This window comes from Haliotis rubra, unplaced genomic scaffold (assembly GCF_003918875.1).
Source record: "Haliotis rubra isolate DU_JTF1 unplaced genomic scaffold, ASM391887v1 Scf120, whole genome shotgun sequence".
Lineage (NCBI taxonomy): Eukaryota > Metazoa > Mollusca > Gastropoda > Lepetellida > Haliotidae > Haliotis > Haliotis rubra.
Genome location: NW_025765115.1, coordinates 1,466,337 through 1,482,504, shown reverse-complemented (window position 1 = coordinate 1,482,504; position 16,168 = coordinate 1,466,337). Strand labels below are relative to the sequence as shown.

General features: G+C 40.2%; 1 protein-coding gene across 2 annotated transcripts in view; it reads right to left on the bottom strand.

Moving 5' to 3' along the window:
* Positions 1-351: 351 nt before the first annotated feature.
* LOC124263383 (chondroitin sulfate synthase 1-like) overlaps positions 352-16,168 on the bottom strand; it is a 76,264-nt gene continuing 60,447 nt past the window's right edge. The window contains exons 1-2 of one of the 2 annotated variants that reach the window (XM_046698009.1): positions 12,291-12,342; positions 352-4,750 (exon numbers count right to left, since the gene is read on the bottom strand). In XM_046698009.1, coding sequence (XP_046553965.1) covers positions 3,167-4,750; positions 12,291-12,311 — 1,605 coding nt within the window. In that variant the 5' untranslated portion in view covers positions 12,312-12,342 and the 3' untranslated portion in view covers positions 352-3,166. Of the gene's footprint in view, positions 4,751-12,290; positions 12,343-16,168 lie in introns of those variants that run through there. The other variant, XM_046698001.1, reaches the window with a different exon arrangement.

Sequence of the window (16,168 nt, the reverse complement as noted above, 5' to 3'; positions counted from 1 at the left end):
ACTTCTATCATCAGATACCAGTCTGAAACCAGTCTGAAACAGGGAGATATCTTCCCTACAAGACACACTGGTGGCAATCATCTTTAATATTAGTACTAGTTAAACCTGACAAGAACAACCTCCTGTACATATTTGAAACCAGAAGAAATCCTAGCAGAGCAGACCCATGTTTTATAACTGCTACATAATGCTACATTGTGAAACGAATCTCATGCTAACTTAAAGAATGGCTGGGTCCTTGAAAAATTAAACACATGTCTGCCATAGCGTTAAGAATGAAAGACGACAAGAAGTTACCATGCCACAGTTTAACATATTCCAGTGAGCTTCATGTCACAGTTGTTCATCTGAAGCCATTACTGCTGTGTATGTAAGAGGCATGGCTACAGGTTGAGACTCTTGTTGACCTGTACTATAACATGAATCTGGGATAAAAGCTCATTTCCACTCAATATTTACACCCTCAGAGAAACCCTTGTTTGGTTTACAAGGAAGACTAAGTAATCATTTGTGACACTTTCATAGAGACTGTTTTAAAAATACTTCACACACCTCTTGACCGTCAATTATTCACAACCAAAACCGACACAAATGGATGGCACTGTAAGCTTCTCAAGATAAATTATGAAAAGAAAGAGTCAGAAATTCTATTACATGAAATGGAAGTGTGACCTAGCTGCTATGGATTAGTCATTTTGACAAGTATAGATCTTTGGAGAAATTATGATAAACTGGTGGCGAGGCCTTTCAGAAGTTGAGCAAGAGTACTCATATCGTAAAGAAAATACTTAACTGTACTATGCAAATATATTACAACTGCATGCTTGTTTCAATGGAACCATTGATACAAGATTATTTTCTGTTTTAGTGAAATCCAGATTTTAGACTGACTGACTGACTTAGTTTTACACCGCTTTTAGCAATATTCCAGCAACATCACGGCGGGGGACACCAGAAATGGGCTTCACACATTGTACCCATGTGGGGATTCGAACCCGGGTCTTCGGCGTGACGAGCCAACGCTTTAACCACTAGGCTACCCCACAGCCCCTCCACATTTTAGAAATGCTGACAAGGCCTTATGTAATGATGTGTGTCTGATACATGCTACTGATGTAATGAGAAGATACATTGATAAACATTTAGACAGAAACATCCCACTCTGAGACATTCATGTGTATATGATTGATGCTAGAGATGAATAACATTGCTTAAAGTGATTGAGACACAACTATGAATTGATGCACAACCAAGAATTAACTTGCATGAAGTTCATGCTTTTGCAGTTCATGCTGGACCCCCAAATAATATTTGGCTTATCTTTCAAGTACTTTAGACATATGCACATGAAAGTATGTCATTTTTTCAGCCTAAAAAACACATAACCATACTAACTACAACATATGAATCTGGGTATACAAACTTCATCAAATGAAAACTGAGACAGAAAAAATCTTTGTCACCTAAAAAAAATGCTTTTGCAACTTAAGGCCAGTCCAATTTTATTTCTTGTTTTACGGATCCACGGGTCGTATTTCTTAAGGATAAGAAAAAAAATGGGAATTAATTTTCCCCGCTCAAAATATAAAATCCTTATGTTTTTATTGGCCAAAAATGTAAACTTACAAGAAATTCTTTTTTGATTGTTTTTTGCCCCATAAACACTTCATACATTGCCAGAAGCAAAAATACTTTTAATATTTAGAAGGAATTTTTCTTTGACTGGTGATTTTATTATTATTTTTTTCCCCTCCTGCCTTTAGGTTTTCTGAGGACAAAATCTGTAAAACAAGAAATAAAATTGGTCTGGTTTAACCTTATAACAAATTTCTCTACAGGTTGTAATATGGAAGGAACAGTAAGTATGGTTCCTATGTATTTCTGCTTCCCTATGTCTACGTAATGCTGAGCAACACTAAAGCTGCCCATAGGCAACATGTACAGTATGGTATGGACTCAGAGAGTGAAGTACTCTTATTTACATCACATCCCATTCTGCTGGGTGTGTGCCATTAAAAAAAACACAACTCAAAATTATACCTGTGCCATAAATTGGAAAAAATACTTTCTTTATCCAATAGTTTTGTACCCAAAAGAAGGCATCTTTAATACCATATTCATACAATGGAGACAAGCTAGTGTCTCTCTTACTTGGTACTATTAATTCTGAGAATCTTCAAGAAAGAATGAACTTTAAACAGATTATTCTCTCCGAACATGCCAAATGTATATGTAGGTTATTTCATGCTTCTCTCTCAATGCTTCTTTTCATGAAAATCACATGGCTATCATCAACATTATAACATTAAAAGACTGACATTTAAAAATAATATGAATGCATTTCAATAATGTCAACCATTTGCTGCCTTATCATGTAAAGAGAAGCGTATACCAAATTGATGTCTTGATGAAACTTTAGCCTCGACTATCCATGGCGTTCTGATACTAAATACACCTTCAAGAGCAAGTTAATAACATTTGTAAATTAAAAATGGAATATGAGCACTTCATAATTTTCTCAATAAAAAAGCTTCAAATGAAGTATTTATGAAGTGACATGATTCTGATGTTGAAGTGGTTGGATGGATGGATTTAACATGTGCAGAGGTCTAGAGCTGTGCTAATTATGTACACATGTAAGCTGTGAGAATTCTCGAGGCAATTTACACTACAAAAGCCTACATAATGGACGTCTACATCTATGTCGTTCCCAGAGGCACACCATTCCAGTCATTCAAAGCTTTCGGTTCATCAAGAAATACTACATTCACAAAGCATAACATCGTGCACATTAATCACACATGAATGAAGATAACAAATAAACATCTTCCAGCATTTCATATTTTGTTCTGTAAATAACATTTGTTCCCCTTTTGTGGTAGCTCTACCACTCCCTATCATGGTAATGGATACACGATGTAACATTCTTGAGCAAAACGGGACAAAGCAGCATATGAACAAAATTCTACACTTTTACAAACATAAAAAACATCCATCAATATATCAACAGGCATGTATGGTCTTTAGTAGATGAACACTGAAGTTTGTGATGCCTGTAAAACGTCCACCTGTAAAACATCCCCTGTACAACCCCGCCAGAATCTGTAGAATACATGCAGAGCAAATTGCAATTAAGTCCCCAGTGAGATCCTAAGTTGGATGTTCATTAGGATCGCACATCCAGTGAATGCTTCTCGTGGCGCCGCATGATGTCGTCTTCATTGTACACTGTTTCAGCCATTTGCCACACTGACCCATAGCTCTGGGCTTTGGAGTTGATACACATGGTCATCTGGTTTGTCTCGAGACTAGCATCACACTCTATTGGGTGGAAAGCATGTGTCATTCCTGGGTCTATAGAGCGAAACACTGTGATATTGCTTTCAATGAATTTAGTGTAGAGGTCCACATCCTCTTTCCCCCAGCCCTCTATGCTGAGATCGAAGCCCCCTACTGACAGCATGTCACTGCGATACATGGCAGCAATGCCGAAGCCAAACTGTCTCCAGTAGCCTGTGTCATGATGGAAGTCATATGGCTTGATCAAACAGTTGTTGGGGCTGGGGCACGCACAGTGCTGACTGTCGTCCTGGCACACTGTCGTTGGGTCGAACTGGCTGAACACAATGGGGAAGTACACTTGGAAGCCTTGTTTAGTGTTCAGGCGAATTCGATTCAGGGCATCTTTCCTCAGAACAATATCCACATCTATGAAATACAACAATGCATCACTTTTGCATTTTGAAGCTCCCAACTCCAATCCCCTACCACGATTGAAAGCACCGTTTGCTTGTATGATCTCAATGTTATTGCCACCGTAATTCCTCTGATACTTCTGAAGCAGATCAATGCTCCGCTCCAAAGCCATGTCTTCCTTTTCACTGTTGAACAACACCACATGAAGACGCACATTTTCACCAGATTTAAAACACACATCCTCAATGTTTCGCATAAAGCGCTGAAATATTTTTAATCGTCCAGCAAGAGGCATTATAAAATGAATTGTTTCTTTTCTTTTGTCTAAAGCTTTCTGATCATCTGATCCACCAGCTATTTGCCTGAACAAGTTTATCACTTGCCCCCCAACACTTGGCCTCGGATGATATTTGGGAATCTCCTCAGTGAACAAAACATTCATAAAGGATTGCTGCAAATAAGCATGGCGACGCACAGGCACTGTCATTTTGCGGCCTTTGTGTTTGCGATATATGAGCAATAAGTCAAGAATGTAATCTGCCCCAAATAAAGGGTTAGTCCTCCTATAACCATACAGAATTTCTTTAAAATCTATAGTCCTCCCCCTCTGACGGGCGTTTTTATTCACTAACTGCATGACTTGCATGACAACATCATCCAAAGCCCCGGACAAGGATGCCTCCATTCCCCGCTTTGGATTCAAATGATTATGAGAATATATAGGCTTTTTCAAAAAGTCCCAAGTGAGCACCTCCTCCTCTGATTTTGGTGGGTATTTATTGAGCGAGGGCAAGATGCCCAGCTTGTTGTCCACGATGTTGGACTTCTGTAGTCCAAGCAGCTGCTCCATCATGGTCACCTCCCGGACGAGCCGCAGCTCCTTCTGATGCAGGTTCATGATGATGGTGGACTGGATATGGTTGTAGATACGGTACTGATACACTGGGTCCTTCACTGGGTGCAGGGTCACAGCCTTCTCAACCTCCTTGCTCTTCAGTGTCTTTTTGAACGATCCTTTGTCCTCTTTGTAGTTCTGGTATAGAATTTGTTGCATCTGAAACAAATGAAATTGGTTCATGTATACATAGCTGAACAGAAATACTGAAAGCCATTAATCTAAAATAGAAGACTAAAATTCCACTTTGAACAGCAAAGCATGCATCAGGATTTAAAACAACAACCAGCCTAAACCTCTTCACCATCTCTAACTACTGGGGTTCCTACAGTGTTTAAGTAAATAAGATATATCAAACAGCAGTTGTAAACATGTCTAGATTCACCTATTTTCAGTGCTGCATGTCGCCATATTCTAACAAATATTGGTGAATGGAGATGTAAGCTATTCTGCAGTCAAGCCTGTAAATCAGGTTCTTGTGACTTTGCATTGTATCGAATATCCGAGGCTTGGACTTCGCTGTGACCAGAACAATGAACACTTGACCTTGGGTCAGTCACTGAGGATAATCTGGCCTGTATGACAACAACTGTAGTCTGGTAAACACAAACCGTTGGACTGTTCAACAGTGGTTGGACATAAGTCTTGCTTCTTCATGACCAGGTATGCAACAAGTGAACATTGTGACAGAGCAACTCTTGCAGCAGGGAACATCCATCATAGGGAAAAATACTTTGGTTTCAGACACTAGGTATGTGGAGAGAAGAAATTGTCTCAAAACCATGGACCACCCTTTGCAATATGTGAGGAGGAGCAGAGCAGGAAAAGGGTTGTCTTCAAGCATATCTAAACAGGCCCTAACCAAATGCATTGGAAGTTGAAATAAACTTTTAGTCGAGGATAACCAAAAGCAGCTGAATTTCAAACTGCAATCAATATGTTGTGCAAGAGATGCTTACACACACGTACAGTGGTATACACGCAGAATTACTAAGCATGACTGAGTGAAATCAAAGTCCTATCTAAACATTTGATATTACGGTGAATGATGAGATGTAGATGATGGGAGCTGTATGAATGTTTTATTTGATGGTGTTGACAACATATCTTTCCCCTATCTTCAGAATTCACTTCAAGTTGTACAAGTCCATAACCACTAACTGAAGTCATTGACAAATTTCAATGAAGAAAAAATTCTCATTAAGAAAACAAAACATCTTCAGTATGTAAAATTTCCCTTGAAACCCCATGCTGTATCTACTGACACTGTATCCATAACATGTGAAACTGATCAGTTCTTCCCGTTTGTTTAAGGCTGTTAGCTACAGCTACACCAAGTATTGCTGACTGGGGACCTGTCTGTTGCATTTCTTTCCGAGCAATCACTCCAACAAAGCTGGCAATGTTTTCATTACAACCCTTGCCTCCTCACTTGACCTATGTTGGAAGGAATCCATGCCATAAGTTGTCTTGTGCCTACATGTGCTGTGTACAAAGGTTAGATGTCTTACACGTGGACACTGTATACAGGATCTCCACCATTCACCCACTTTCTTCCCCTGGGTCCAGATCCATAAAGCGTTTGTAGTGTAAAGAGCTACTGTACTATAGCATTTATCATAGGCTTACATATGACAGAGCGCAACAAACTGTGGATCAGGCCAGTGGTTACCATGCAAGTACTACCACACTTGTGTGTATCAAACTTAGGAATGATATCATGTCTTATGTAAATTGATGTAAAATACCAAAACTAATCATAGCCTAACACAACAACATGAATACTACTGAAAACAGTTTGTATACCCACTAGCTATGACAGGCAAACTGTAGACATGAAAAATTGGGTGCCTCTGAATAATATACATATGCAAAAAGCTTTTTCCGGTCTGTACATAATTCTTGCTAAAATCTTAAATATCTCATTAGGGCCAGTCAGTCTGTATAGAAGTACATCATTTATTAGAAAGATCACCCAGTTGAGTTAAAATACAATTCTTCATGATTTTGTTATCCGACACTATTTTCTCAAAGCCAACCATAACATGTCCAGTGCTGAATTCCTGGCCTAATGAGGAGCAGTCCAGCCCTTTAAATGTTGGGATAAGCAAAACTTGTGTAGAACTGTGTCCACTCAAGTCAACAATGCTGGCAAATGTGCAGCACATTGACGTCTGCTGGAAACACTTGGCCGTCTGCTCCTGGCCTACATCTCGGTGACTGAGGCACGGTACAATCCTGGCGATGTGATAGAAAACAGTAAAGAGAGCCCTAAAACTGGAGTGGGAGGCAAGTGACAAAGAATGCCTTTACTATTACATGGAAGCACATGGCCAACCCTTGCACTATCCACATGTGTGATCCACCTTCTGTTTGGCCTGGCCATTTGCTGCTTCCCTTCCACACAAACAGGATGGCCTACTTCAGACCCCTGCTGACAAGATGACCAACTACAGAACTGCACAGCTTAGAAGTCTCAAAGATAAATGGCAGATTCACCATGCCAGAGTATACTTATCTTCTCTGATGGAGTTAACAATACAACACTAGAAACACTGCCTTCAACACCTTCCATATATGGAACACATGGCATACAGAGCATTTCATCAGACATCCTCAAGCATTCAACACAAGTCTGTTTCTCCATACAAGTAACATTAGCTGCTACAATAGTCCTCACAGTCCTTGTACCATTTTATTTCCCCTTCCACCCAGCCCTTACAGTAATGTTAAAGCCATAGATGAAGTACTTCCAGATATAAAACTCCCTTCCCACTGTAGCTCCTTTTCAATTTAAATGTAGCTGCTTGTTGCATTAGTCTGCTACTTTTGTTGTTAAATACCTCACTCAGCAATTTTCTGGCTAATAATAATCAAATCTGGACCAGACAATCCAGTGATTTGACATCATGAGCATTGATCCCTACAAGTAGGATACAATGATGTGTCAACCAAGTCAGCAAGCCTGACCACCTGATCCTGATAGTCACCTCTTACAGCAAGCTTCGGTTGCTGAAGACCAATGCTACCCCTGTGAGTGAATGAGTTTTATGACACTTTTAGCAATATTCCAGCAATATCACGTCAGTGGACACCAGAAATGGGCTTCACACATTGTACCCATACAGGGAATCGAACCCGGGTCTTCAACATGACAAGCGAACGCTTTAACCACAAGGCTACCCCACCACTCCAATTCTAACCTGGAGGTTCACAAGAGCATTAGTCAGCTGTTTGACAGACACATCTCATACCACTTCCTTGTTATTCAACATTGTACAACACAGCCTTTGCTGTATATCCTGACATCAATCCAATCAGCAACCACCAAACACAGAGACTTATGATCACATATATCATACACCTGATAAGGCATCAGATTTATCTTTATAATACATGTACTGATAATGTTTTCAACCTTAAACACTGAGAGACAACCTGTCGAATCATGAATGGTTCCACATGTTAGGTAATAACTTATCGCATGAGAACATCACAAAACAAGCTCTTGATCATAATGTGCAACCTTCTAATACGGTGCATATTAGAACATCGTTCATAGCTTGACACAGGCCCTCTGTCTGCAAACTTAAAGAATATTCTTTTCACATTTTACACATTTTGGAGAGTTAGGGGTATTTCTTCCTCACCAAATGTGTATGTATCATTTTGCTTATCTCAACATGAAAGGCGTTAGACTTATGGCAAGCATAGACTTCTGCAACAAGGAAAACATAAAATTTCATTTCAATTTCTTCTGGGTCGGCCACTGCCCCTAAAACAATTATTTAGAGTTTACTAGAAAATTATGGAAGTAATGGAAAGTTCATATCATGGACATGTGCTTTTAATGTGATTACTTCAAAAGATTACTCACTTATTGCAGTGTTTGGAGATTGTTAAACTTACTTGATAGATAGGTTTTCCATCCGGTCTTAATTAGGGAACACTATTTCTTTAATGATTTCAAGGTTTTCTTGAGCTTAGCACACATGTTCCCTGATAAATACAGCTGTGTAGAGAGGGAGGTGCAGAATACATGCACACAATGAGTTTTGATGAGAACAAGGACCAAAGAAAATATCATGTCAGCGAATCTGTACTGAAGTATGCAAGTTACTCCTGTTATTATACTATCTGGTTAGAGAGAGGGAGTGAGTGAGTTTAGTTTTACACCGCACTCAGCAATATTCCAGCTATATGGAGGCGGTCTGTAAATAATCGACAATCCAGTGATCAACAGCTTGAGCATCTATCTACTTATCTGGTTAGAATGAGTTAGTGAGTGAGTGAGTATGGTTTTACGGTGCTTTTAGCAATATTCCAGCAAAATGGGGTGGGGGAGAGAGAGAGAGAGAGAGAGAGAGAGAGAGGTGAAGACACACCAGAAATAGGCTTCACATATTGTACCCATGTAGGGTGTTGAACCCGGGCCTTCGGCGTGATGAGCGAACACTTTAGTAAACCTATACTTAACAGAGTTGATACCAGGTTGTTGCTAAGAGTGGTGTAAACCTATACTCATAGGTTTACTCATTCTTAGCAATATTCCAGCAATATCACAGAGGGGGACGTTGGATATAGGCTTCACACATTGTACCGATGTGGAAAATCAGACCCGTGTCTTTGGCGAGACCAACAAACGCTTTGATCACTAGGCTCACTCCCTCACTATTACATAATGTTTTTGTGTTTTAAACTGCAACCCTTAAACGGTGACACCGGAAATGTTTCTTCAATAACATATATCCAGCAATAAAACACTATGCTTTTCTTTAAAACTGTTTTACATGCTAGTATATAGAATATAAGCTACAACTGAAATAACAAGTGACTAGAATATATCATGCCTGTTAAAACAAGCTTCAGATACAAATTCTTCGGATGACTGCCTCACAATATTTTGTCAGTTAAATGTCTATATAGATCCAAGTACACATGGTAAACTTAACTTCCGAACATAACACAATGAAGTACAAGTGGAACTGCAAATTATCATCTCTAGTGATGCTTCACTGCAAATTTCACAATCTCACTTACAAAAGTTGCTACCTCTTGTCTGTTCTCCTAAACAATGTATGTTTTTGACAGCACACAACATACAAACAGGAACTCAAAACTTGAACCCTACAATAGGGGTGGCTGACTATTAACAAAAAAAGGTTCATCAATTAGATGAACAATGTCAAAATATGAATGTTTATGAAGCACAATATTCCTTTTTTGTGAGTCAAGTTGAATAGGTTAACTGTGGCAACAATCAATGATAAATTACAGCAGGATGTGAACTATGTTTAACATTGTTCAGTAAGTATTTCCTACATTAGTAGAAGCTCTGCTCTATGTATTAGGCGGTTGCAGTGGAGTGAAGCCGCACCTGGTCAGCTATTATCTGGAAGGTTGACAGTTACATGTAACCATCCATCTTACCAGAGAATTGAGGCAACAACCTGGTATCAAGTCTGTGTCTGAGACATGGCAGAGACCTTTTGAGGTCACCTTGTCCTGCCAAGTCTGTGTGGAGCCATGACAGTGACGTTGTTTCGAGGTCACCCTGTCCTGTCAGGTCTGTGTGGAGCCATGACACTGACGTTGTTTCGAGTCACCCTGTCCTGTCAGGTATTTGTGGAGCCATGACACTGACGTTGTTTCGAGGTCACCCTGTCCTGTCAGGTCTGTGTGGAGCCATGACACTGACGTTGTTTTGAGGTCACCCTGTCCTGTCAGGTCTGTGTATGAGCCATGACAGTGACGTTGTTTGGAGGTCACCCTGTCCTGTCAGGTCTGTGTATGAGCCATGACAGTGACGTTGTTTGAGGTCACCCTGTCCTGTCAGGTCTGTGTGGAGCCATGACAGTGACGTTGTTTGGCGGTCACCCTGTCCTGTCAGGTCTGTGTGGAGCCATGACAGTGACGTTGTTTGGAGGTCACCCTGTCCTGTCAGGTCTGTGTGGAACCATGACAGTGACGTTGTTTCGAGGTCACCCTGTCCTGTCAGGTCTATGTGTGAGCCATGAAAGTGATGTTGTTTTGAGGTAACACTGTCCTGTCAGGTCCATGAAAGTGATGCTGTTTGGAGGTCACATAGTACTGAAAGGTCAGGAAGTGCACTTGCTGCCATGTTGTACCCGACCCTCAGCCTTTGGGAGCACCTGACACCAATGGAGAAGCCTACACAAAACATTCCAATAGAAACTTCTAAGAAACATTTTCTTTCAATGCCCTATTATCAGCATGTAAATCTGTATTATGTGCATGAAATGAGTGGATCTGTCGTTGGTAAGCACAACCACGCGCCCATGAGCACTCATTGTGTTAAGCTGGTCACTAAGTAGCTTCTACGACATGGCTTAGTTTGAAATGGTTCTGATCATTATTGAATACTAAGCAATAACTTGTTATTAATGGCTCTCGATACTGCTCTTGGTCAACACTCTCTTTAATAGTTGGCACCATTTCAAGCAAACATTCTGAAGTATATACCAATCCACAAGTATATACCACTTGAATTTTACACTACAGCAGGTACACGAAAGTCATGAACTCTAACAGTGCAGAACTACACCACCATACGTAATAAACTTGGAACCTTGAGTCTCATGTACTGCAACAGTGGCATGTGTTTGCAAGGAATGTGCAGAGCTTCATAAAGACAAAAGTCGCTTCACCAATTGTCCTGATGTACACATGCTCTTTATTGTAGATGAATATATCAAGATTCAGGATCTAACCTGTCCAAGGAGAAAGTTGATAACTTACAAGAAGCAGACTCTACCTGACATAACATTGTCTCCTGCCAAACATATTCAAAATAATAATCTTGCACTGACAACAAAATATCAGATTTGATATGAATACACCATGCCATTTAGCAAGTTGTCAAATATAATATGTTATATTGGGATTACCCTTTCTCAGTAAACTACATGTTCTAGTACTTTTGTCACATGTTATCAAGATCACTTACTTTGTACTCAAAGTCAGCCATTTAGCTTTCAGCCATTTTTGTGGAAGTAACGGTGGCTGATTAGGTTAGATTTCTGACATTGTGTGCTTGCAATTAAGTGCCTGACTCTGAAAGTGTGGGTTTGAATCCTTGATGGGTCTCAGCCTAACAAAAGTTCTAGAAGCAGTTCTTTACTGAGAAAGCATAATCCCAAATATAACATCTTATATTAAATTTTATGCACACTAATTCAACATGTGGATCCATGAGTCAGACTGGCTGACTGAGGCTGTAAGATCCAAAGCCTGCTTACTGCTAACAGATCACAGGTTTCACTTGTAACAACAATATGTGTAACACAGAAGGTGTCTGTACCCCTGGGCTGATTGTAGCTGCACTGTATACACTGTGAACAATTGGCCATGCAAGGAAATGCGTTAGACACCGGTGGAGTGACAGACAGTTGTTTGTCCTGTGCTTACTGCAGGTAAATCTAGACTTGCTACCAAGTTCATACATGTAGTGCACATGCTATCCTGGGCCTAGATTTTCGAAGCTCTCTTAGAGCTAAGATAGTCGTAAGTTAATGTTAATGAATGGCACTTACGACTTCTTAGCTCTAAGAGAGCTAAATCTAGGCCCTAAATCTAGACTTCCTGACTCCTACATATTGGGAGTGTACAATACTTACCCAAAATTTCAATCCCAGTATATATTCTCACAAAAGTCCATGCAAACACACAAAAAAATTACCCAAGAGACTTGAAAAATCATTTCGAAAAATTGTGAGAATCCTCTACACAACATGGCTCTGGACACAAAAGGTATGATGAACATGCCTGAAGTGATAAATGCAATTCACTCACAGCTGCTGGATCAATACTAAAACTGTTCATGCTCCACTGGAAAAGTCAGTTGAAGGGTCGTATCCATGCATCTTACACAATCAGATTTTTTACCTGCTTCCAAACAATTACAGGTAATTGATAGAAAGGTTTCCCAGGTGAGATTTTCGGCAGTGATGTGAAACAGGTCATGATAAGCAGGATGAGATGTGCAAGAGGATCTAACATCAGGAATAAATGCATGTATTAGGGATTAACATTAGATTGTGAATACACAATGTCATTTAGAAAGTGGTCAAATGTAACACATGTTACATATGTTACATTTGGGATTACACTTTCTTAGTAAAGTACAGATTCTAGTACTTTTGTTGGGTTGAGTCCCATTTGGGATTCGAACCCACACCCTCAGAGTCAGGCAACTAATCACCAGCATACAAAGTCAGCCGCCTAACCTGCTCAGCCAACACAGCTTCCAGATTGATATTTGATAATTTCATATTACTACATGGGAAGGGTTGTGTACGTCTCTTGACATGCTGATAACATGGAGCGAGGGTTGCTAGTATATACAAGTTTGCTATATACAAGTGGATATATACATGAAGCAGTATGTGCCTGGGGTCAGCACATACTAATGGTGGCTGTGCTCGTGCCCCGGAGCACCAAGTCTAACCCAAGCTAGGAGTGAGTGAGTGAGTTTGGCTTTATGCCGCTTTTAGCAATATTCCAGCAACACCACAGCGGGGGACACCAGAAATGTTCTTCACACATCGTACCTATGTGGGGAATAAAAAAAACAAAAAAACAAAAAAACAACCACACACCCCCACCCCGACCCCCCCCACACAAAATTTAGTTCCACAAACACCTGCAGGGGTGGAAATAACATTAAAATTGCTAGTGTCCTCCGGAACATTAGCACATGTAAAATCACTTGCCCTGATAATTATTCTTGTTGATTTTTTACAATAAACAACATAGTTAACATTGGAAAGTCAACTGGACACCGGTACAGTGTGATATACAAATTTGCTTGCCCGACAGAAAAAAAACACTGGACTGGGACGTCGGCAATGGGTTATTTCCACCCCTGACCCGGGTGAACATCTTCTACATATATCTTTGAATGAAACTGCTGCTAATTCTGCAATTCCCAGGATGTACCTACCCACCAGAGTGGGACCTCTTCCACATCCTATCCAATCCATCTTACCATCTATACTTTACCCTTTACACTGCAACAATGACAAATAACCCTCATCAAACAATTAACTTTTTAAAATGCCATCATGTTATGGGATAATGTCAACTCCCTAATGCATGGGGGCCACAGACATCATATGTTACACTTAGGTTAGACTTTGCAGCAAAAAATGCCGTAACTCAGTAATGTCATGCTGATCCATTGCAACTCTCAAACATGGGAGCAAGCCAGTCGGAGTGAGTGGGTGGTTGAGGGAGGGAGCCTGTGAGGTCATGTCTGAAAGTCTGTCTTCTCTAGCTATCATTTACTTTGCTACTATTCACTTTCAGCAGCCCTGACCCCATTATAATACATCCCCCTACCATCTCCAGATCGAAACTCATGGATTGTGTCAAGTCAGCCTTTTCAGTCCCTGAATACACTAGGGGCACATTAAACCATTGGGGATGACAGTCTCCTACTCCGACAAGAGCCTGGTAACCTACAGATCTACATTCCTAATTGTCACTGGGTTCTTAATGAATCACAATACTTTTATGTATGTCACACACTTCCACTGAAAGGAAGACTCATCATCAAAGGGGCAGTCGTCTCATGGCTTAATTTGCAATACCACAGCACTGTGCAACGTTTTTTAATGCTTTTATGTTTTTTTATTGTTAAATGGTCCGTTGATACACTGAAGTCAGAACTTTTCATGTGTATGGATCTTGGGTACGTACAGTTTCAAAGGATCTAATGAGCTGGAAGTCTTCCATCACTTGATTATGATTATTGTAACAGTTTTCCACAGTCTGTCCTTGACATGTGTTTGTTCAGTGTTCAGTGACAGACACAGAGACAGAGCTGGTTAGTTTCTTTCTATACTCACCTCTTCACAACATAAGACAACCAGAGACATAAATTTGTTTGTGATGCAGAGAAGGTACAGTATCATGTTTACTTCAAGCATGTCACGCGATAGAAATTTAATCAACCTTTTTTCAAAGAATAAATCTGATCTACACCGAGCATATGTATAAAACTGCTCCTTGTTGTAAGTATCCCACTTAGGACTGTGCCCAATACTTCCTCCACTTACAGGCTACATATACACATAGCATTGGTCTAAATCTCCAGTCCTGCCATGTCACTGTGCACACCCTGGCTAACGTGTGTTCTACACTGTCATATATACATCCATGGTTGTCTGACTAAACAATCTGACATGGTCGACTCTACTGGTACACAGCGAAACAGTCTGCTTATCAGTCATAACATCTGTAGACTGGTCCAGAGTCCTTTCAAAATTCATCTGTACACTAAGTCAGTCAGTTTGTCAGTCACCTGTTCACTGGTCAAGAGTCAGTTCGTCAGTCACCTGTTCATTTGTCCAGAGTCGGTTCGTCAGTCACCTGTTCACTGGTCAAGAGTCAGTTTGTCAGTCACCTGTTCATTTGTCCAGAGTCAGTTCATCAGTCACCTGTTCACTGGTCCTGAGTCAGTTCGTCAGTCACCTATTCAATTCACAACTATTATTAAAACAACAAGAAGACAAAGTCATCAATATCCCCTGCAATGGCAAAATACTCTTCATGATTATGTCTACGAGTTATGCTTATGTCAAATAATTAGGTGTGTATATAGAAAAGTGGAAGGAGAGTATTGAAAGGTTTTTAAAGTTCTGCTCCAGAAAGGAGCACTATCACCAATTTCAGTCTATGTCAAACTTGTTGCCCTGGAAATGCCAAAAATATTTTATTCAAAATTCTAAAACTACCAAAAAGGAACCAGGACACCACCAGACCAATCTATGTGCCAAGTTTGGTATAGAAATAGTGAACAGTTTTAGAGTTCAGCTCCGGAAAAGAGTACTACCACCAATTTCAGGCTAAGTCAAACTTGTTGCCACGGAAAAGCCAAAACTATTTTATTTAGAATTCCAAAACTACCAAAAGGCAACAGTACACCACCAGATCTATGTATGTGCCAAGATTGGTGAAGAAATGGTGAACGGTTTTAGAGTTCTGCTCCGGAAAAGAGCACTATCACCAATTTCAGGCTAAGTCAAACTTGTTGCCATGGAAACGCCAAAAATATTTTATTCAGAATTCCAAAACTACCAAAAGGCACCAGTACACCACCAGACCAATCTATGTGCCAAGTTTGGTGAAGAAATAGTTTAGGATTTAGTGTTCAGCTCCGGAAAAGAGCACAACCACCAATTTCAGGCTAAGTCAAACTTGTTGCCATGGAAATGCCAAAAATATTTTATTCAGAATTCCAAAACTACCAATACACCAGTACACTACCAGATCTATCTATGTGCCAAGTTTGGTGAAGAAATAGTGAACGGTTTTAGAGTTCTGCTCCGGAAAAGACAAATGTGCTCGGAAGGACGGACAGACGGACGAACGCACGCACGACGACTGACGGAGTCCATTTTAATACACCCCCCAAAACGCGTTGCGGGGGATAAAAATCATGCTGAATATTTGCTTTCTAGGTTTGTGCATATTTAAGGGTAGCTGAGAAATGACATGTTTCAGGCTAGTTCATCTGGATTTTAGCGTGTCTGCAACATTACACATAAAATAATA